The following is a 6,362-nucleotide window of genomic DNA, read 5'->3' on the forward strand; positions in this document are numbered from 1 at the left end:
CCTAGTATCCCAACAAAGCTCCGGAAATCTCGATCAGGAACCCGCGGGGGCTGTCTGATGAGCAAATTCAAAAGTGAGTGCTGGGAGGTGGGGGGAGAACCATCCTTTCCTCCGGGGACCCAGGAGGCAGAACTGGTGGAAAAGCCTTCTCTCAAGTTCACATGGCTCCTCGTGCCATTTAACAGATAGATACTGGTTCCTAAGTCACCGAGTCTTAAATCTGATGGGAGCCTCTACTGCTGAGTTTGACACCGAGAGGTCAGCCCTGTGGTTGTTCCTCTGTGGTCCCCTGAAATGGAATCTAAATCCCCTGGGCCTTTGAAGCGGTTGGTCCTGCTGTAACAGAGGTGGGGCTGAACCCGCCGTTGCCTTTGTGCTCCTGTCCTTGGTGCAGTGGAGCGCGTGCAGAGAGATGCTGGTACCTGCCACCGGCACAGGAGTAACGCAGTGCCCACCAGATCTGCTCAGGGGCTGCCATCAGATAAACAAAGCCTGAGATTCACTAAAACTGAAGGGTGCTGGCTGAGCTCGACCTGAGGCAGTCAGCAAACCTGCCCTTGCAAGCCCTCTGAGGACAAAGTCTTCCTGTGCTCCGGCTTGTGGGGAGCCAGGAGAGCACGTGAATATGTGTGTGCACATGTGGCTGTCCTGTGCTGCAGGCAAAGCCTGAAGGCCAGTGCTCTATTTCTTCCTGCCCTTGTGTCAGGGTGACAGGTATATGGGACAGTTAAAAGGTGTGGCTAAATTTGTGTGAAGCATTTCTGCTGCTTTGCTGTAGGATTTCCCAGACCCTCAGAAGTGTTGCTGAAGCCAGGCTGGGGACAGAGGTGCTCTATGAACTGATTGAGGTGAGAGTTGGGGGTGACCAGCCACAGACACTGGACCCTGACTGCCTGAGGGGTGGGACAGCCCATGGGCAGATTGGTGAGTAAAATGTTTGCTCTATTGCTTCCGCAGAAGGGGAAGGAGATTCTCACTGACAACAACATTCCTCACGGCCAGTGCGTGATCTGCCTCTATGGGTTCCAGGTAGGCACGTGTCTCCTGGCCCTGCAGACTGCCTGGGAAGTGAGGCAAGAGAATGGGGAGCCTGGGGCTCAAAGCTTGGGATATCAGCCTGGGACCAGGGTGTGCCTCAGCAGCCCACTGCCCCCTGACCTGTAGGTGATCCTACTGAGCATGAACCTTCCTGAGGCGGTATATGCTACTCTCCCCATCAGCCTGAAGATAACCATCTACAGAACCAGGGCACGGGGGCAGTGGGTGATGCCAGAGTGTCTCCAGAGGAGTGCATAGCGTCTGGGGATAGTTGCTGATGCATCTCAGCTTCCGTATGTTGGTCAGACCTTGCCTGGAGTTCAGCACACAGGTGGTCAGGAGGAACTGGAACACATCTGTGCAGTTGCTGAGGTCTATGAGGACAGGGGAGCTTGCCTTGTCTGGGTTGCAAGGAGAGGCAGTGCCTGCCTAGGAAGGAGCACGCATCAGGTGGGAAGATTGCTGCTTACACAGGAACACATGCAGAGAAATCAATCACAAAAACGTTGCATCTTGACATTAAGAGTGTTTCTCACACTCAGAACAGGGAGCAGTGTCCCAATAAGAGCTGACAAAGTAGAGATGAAGCCCAGCAGATGATGTTATGTGGCTCTGCCAGCAATAGCACTAGTTTCCCACTGCCAGTCCTGATGTGGGAGTGAAAAATCAGCACAGCTGGGGAGGCTACACAACCCTGTGCTCAGAAATACTTTAAAGCTGCCCTTTCTCTACAGGAGAGAGAAGCCTTCACAAAGACCCAGTGTTACCACTACTTCCACTCCCACTGCCTGGCCCGCTACGCCCAGCACGTGGAGGAGGAGATCCTCATGCAGCAGGAGGAGAGAGAGCAGCACCTGGCGCCATCCCCCAAACAGGTACCAGGCCCCAGCCCCCTGTGCAGGCTCTCATGATGTCTCTGTCACCCGCTTTGGGACATGGAGTGAGGGCTAGCTTAACCGGGCAGCAGGGTCAGTGTCGTGCCTGTGCTGAGAATCAGAGCAGGGATTAGACCAAGTGATCTCCATGGGCCCTTTCCAACCAAAATCACCCCGAGAGTTTTTAGTACTTTAGCAGTTGGTTTGTTGGATCTCTGGGTCAGTGCCTGCTGTATGAGGGGGCACTGGAGTTGCATTTTTGGACTTCTGGAACCACAGGAGTTAGAGCTCCTTCCCTAGTCCTCAAACTGCAGGGGTTTGCAGCAGGATAAACATGATCACCTGTGTTCTGGGGTGATAAAACCTACCCGAGCAGGCATTGGAACAGTTGTCAGCCCCAGAGCAAACAGCACAGCTGAGTTTGAAACTGGTCAAAGGCTCCTTCCTGCAAAACCCTTTCAAAGAGGTGCTGCCTAGATGACACACTCCACTTCGGAGTGGAGAAAAATGGATCCTTGGCTAAGGAGGACTGAAGCCATCTGTGCTGACAGAGGTGGTTTGTACAGCGGCCAGCTGCTGGAGCACAGCTCCCACCGTGCCTTGTGGTGGAGACACCTCCCATAGCAGGCGTTGTGACCCCAGGCTGCTTTCACACTGCTGGAATGCCCCTGGGCTTCCCTGCCCTGGCAGAAGAGTGAAGAAGGCCATCCCTGGTCCACTTCCTGGCTGGGGTTATCTGGCAGCACATGAGCTGCGTTGCAGTCAGGGTTTGGTATCACCTCTTCCCTCCCCGCAGGAAGTTGGTGTGCACTGCCCCGTCTGCCGGGAGACCCTGGTCTACGATCTCTGTGCTCTGAAGGCAGCGCCGCCTCCACAGCACCCACTGGTAAGAGATGGCAGCTCACCTGCCCAGCTGTGCCCACTCGCTGGGTCGCTTCTACCAGGACATTATAACAGATGAATGAATGAATGAATGCATGCATGCTCTCAGGTCCTCCTACATGGCCCATCCAAAAGGCAGTTCACAAAACCTAGCAGGGTGTTTCCTGACTCTGATGTGTCCACAAAGAGCAGGTTTAGTTGTATAGCTCTGAATCTTGAGCAGATGTGTTGGGAGAGAGGTGATTCTGCCATGGAGCATGTCCCTGTACTCACTGGGATAGAATCAGGGTCAGGAGAGTGACCCGATTGTAGCTGCTCTGCATCTTGCCCCACCGCAGGACGTCCCACGGCGGTCACTGCAGGAACAGTGCTGGCATGCTCTACTTCTGTCTGGGGATTTCCTGTGCAGACCTGGCCAAATGTGGCAAAGGGGGGCAGGTTGCCTGGGCGCTGTGCAATCAAAGGAGGGTTTGGGGAGTAGCTCTTACCACTGCCAGCTGCCTACCCCTGCTAGGTGTTGAGAGAGCCCTTACCCTGCCTTGCTTTCTGCTGCTCAGGAGCCATACAGGCCAGATGCCAAGACACTGCAGCAGCAGGAAGAACTGCGCTTAATTTTCAAGAGACAGCAAGAGAAAGGGGGCATCATTGACCCTGAAGCAGAGAGGAACCGTTACTTCATCAGCCTCCAGGCGGTATGGCACTGGGGCAGAGAGCTGGCGAGGGGGGCTCTGGACTGCAGGACCGAGCGCTGTCATCTGCTGTGGGATTCCCCTGTCCCTTTCTTCACTGGTGGCTTCTTTCTTTCAGCCTCCAGCTGCTGTCGATCCAGGCCAAGCAGCCGCTGCCTCTGAGCTGCCGGTGAGTGCAAGTGCTGTGGACGTGCCCCAGCCAGCCAGCCAGGCCTTGGCTCCAGAGCCAGCCAGGGCGCCGGGGGCCAGGGCAGAAGCCAGGCGGCCTGAGAGGCCTGCTGTGCCCAGAGAGCAACAGAGCAAGAGGGAGAGGCACAGAGGGGAGAGGCCAGGCCCCAGAGGCCCGGGCAGGCAGTTGTGCAGTGGCTTGCAGGAACCAGCAGAGGAGGCCTGTCATCCGCTCCATGGCTCCAGAGGGCCCAGGGGCTTCAGCCGGAGACCTGGGGGGAGGCACAGCCAGGAGTTTCCAAAGCCTCACAGCAGAAGCAGAGCTGCTGCCTTGGCTGAAAGAAAGGAGTTGTGCCCTGAAGACCCCTCACCAGTAACAGAGGCAGTGGACTTGAAAGAAGAGCACCGTGATGTGGAGAGATGGACCCCGGGGGAGGGGGCTGAGGCCCAGGGCAGGGAGAAGGAGAACCTGGCATTCAACCACAGCGACCACAGAGCAGCTCCCGGCTGGCAGGGCCACCACAGGCCCTGGGATTGCAGGAGGTGGGAGAGACCCAGAGCCCAGGAGCGTGGTTCCTACCCCAGAGCGCCAAGAGGGCGAGGGGTGTTCAGGCCCAGTGGACAACGAGAAGCTCAACTCCTTGAGAAGGAAAGTGGCTCCTAGCAGGAGTGGTGTGGGGCTGGGCTGGGGGAGGGAAGGGCTGTTTCTAGGGAGAACAATGAAGGCTCTGGTGGAGCAGTAGCAAGCAGACACTGTACCCCTTGGGAGGGAGAAGGCAGATGGCACGTGGCATACCTTGGGACAGGCAGTGTTTCCAGGGTACATGCAGAGTGAAGCATCCTGGTATGAGTGACTGGCTGTCACCAGCATTGGAGAAGCTGACTCCTGACAGATCATGCCAGCCTTGGTCTTGGAGGACCCAGGGGGCAGAGGAAGCCTTGACCAGGGACCTGCAGCCATCATTCCTGTATATGAGCTGTTCATACCTACAGAGCAAATGGACTGAGCCCAGCATGGTGGCATGGCAGAGCCAGAGTTGTGACAGGACACTCCCTGGAAGCCAGCATCCCAGTAAAGCCATGGTGGTGCCAAGTGATGAGGCTGTGTCAGGGTAGCAGCCTGGAGCTCAGCTTGCTGTGTCCCCCAGTCCTCAGAACACCTCAGCTGCTGTCCCTGTCCCTTGGAGACAACATCATTTCTCCTGCAGCCCAGACTGCTGCTCAGCTGATGGGCTTGACCAGACAAGTCCTTTGTACAACAGGATGCTTCCCAGTCCCTGCCAGGAGAGCTAAATTATGCTTAAGTCAGCAGGTCAGGGCTGTCTGGTGGCTGAGGCTTTGGGTTGGCTTCTGCTCTCCCAGGAAGCCTGAATTTAGCTGGAGTTCCTGACCTGTCCTTCAGCTGCTTTTGTGCAGGCAGAAGCTGATGGTTAGACCTGGGAAGAGCACTCTGCCCTGTGACCTCTATCTGCTGGGATTCCCCTCTAAGGCCAGGCTGTCTCTAGGAGCTCCCGAGAGCCCAGAGTGAAGACATGCCCCAATACTTTGGATGCTCTTACCCTCCTTTCATCTTCAAGCTGATCTTGCTTCAAAGAAATGAGGATTTGCTGTTTAAACTAACTTGGTGCAGTTCCTTCTGCTGCTGTTTCACAGACATAAATAGTGTCCCACCCCAAAGCCATGACGGGTGATCCCAGTCCTCTGAAGTGGGACGCTGCCATTAAATTAATTTGTTGGGTCTTCTCCAGAACGTGCTCCTGTTGTTCTCTCTGCCCTCTCGCTCCTGTTCTTTGCTGTTCGGAGCGAAGGTGTTGATCCCTGGTACTGCTCGCTCCCCTACCTGCACCCGATACCCAGGCCTGGGGCAGAAGCCTTCCCCTGGCACCCCTGGGTGGCAGGAGGGTTCCCCAGTCCCTGCTTTGCCTGCTCTGGTGTCAGCTGTCTGGCTGACCCACACAGTACTGATTCCTTCACACTTGTCTGTGCCTTTTGCCCCCCACCTCTCTTTTGGCCACACACGGGTTGTTGTTGTTGTTGTCTTCCTCCTCCTGCTGAGTGCCAAAATGTCCGTGCTGCAGTGGACTTGCCGAGCTTCAGGTGAGATCCCTAGGAAACCAAGGCTGCCTGCTGGCTGGGAGGGTGTTTGTGCTGCATCTGCCTGGCTGGTCCTTTGGCACGTGAGGGGTGCACAAAAGCTGTCTCTTGAACGGGCCCTCCTTGCCTGCTGCCCTGCTCTCTCTGTGCCTGGCCTTGTCCTGAAGGCTTTGGTTTAACCCACTGCCCAAGAACCCTCCGTGCTTAAATTTCCAGCATTGGCCTATTTTCAACCCTAATGCTCTAAAAGCATTTTCCCCTCCTTGGTCTGAGCCTACACTGTCTGTCCAGGGCTTGGGGATCTGACAGCCAGATGCGCCCTGCTGGGGATGGGGGCTGAGCCCTCGCTCCCTGAATAGAGCCGTGATTTTTCTTCAGGACTTGTTCTGTCTCTGTTCTGGCTGGTTTCTGGGTGAATGGCCTGTCCACACTGCAGTGAAAAGGTGTAAATTTTATCTGACAGTGGTGCTTGTTCTGCTGCCTCCTGCCTTCACTTGTGAAATTGCTGTGCTCCAAGAAAGCTGTTTGATCATGTCCTGAAAGAAACACTAAGATCTCTGCCCCTCGCAGCAGATGAAGCTCCTTGGCTGCCTCCAGTGAGCCAGGCTTACTCTCA

The 6,362-nt window shown here is 55.8% G+C and overlaps 1 protein-coding gene across 1 annotated transcript; it reads left to right on the forward strand.

Moving 5' to 3' along the window:
* Window positions 1-8: 8 nt before the first annotated feature.
* On the forward strand, window positions 9-4,316 carry RNF25 (ring finger protein 25; the record flags this gene model as incomplete). Its single annotated transcript, XM_010174169.1, has 7 exons — window positions 9-73; window positions 779-848; window positions 958-1,029; window positions 1,773-1,913; window positions 2,710-2,799; window positions 3,353-3,487; window positions 3,603-4,316. Coding segments are annotated over 7 exons (1,287 nt in total), but the record flags the coding sequence as incomplete, so codon positions are not given.
* Window positions 4,317-6,362: the final 2,046 nt, after the last annotated feature.

The sequence above is a fragment of the Antrostomus carolinensis genome, unplaced genomic scaffold, assembly GCF_000700745.2.
Source record: "Antrostomus carolinensis isolate BGI_N321 unplaced genomic scaffold, ASM70074v2 scaffold35528, whole genome shotgun sequence".
NCBI classification, from domain to species: Eukaryota; Metazoa; Chordata; class Aves; order Caprimulgiformes; family Caprimulgidae; genus Antrostomus; species Antrostomus carolinensis.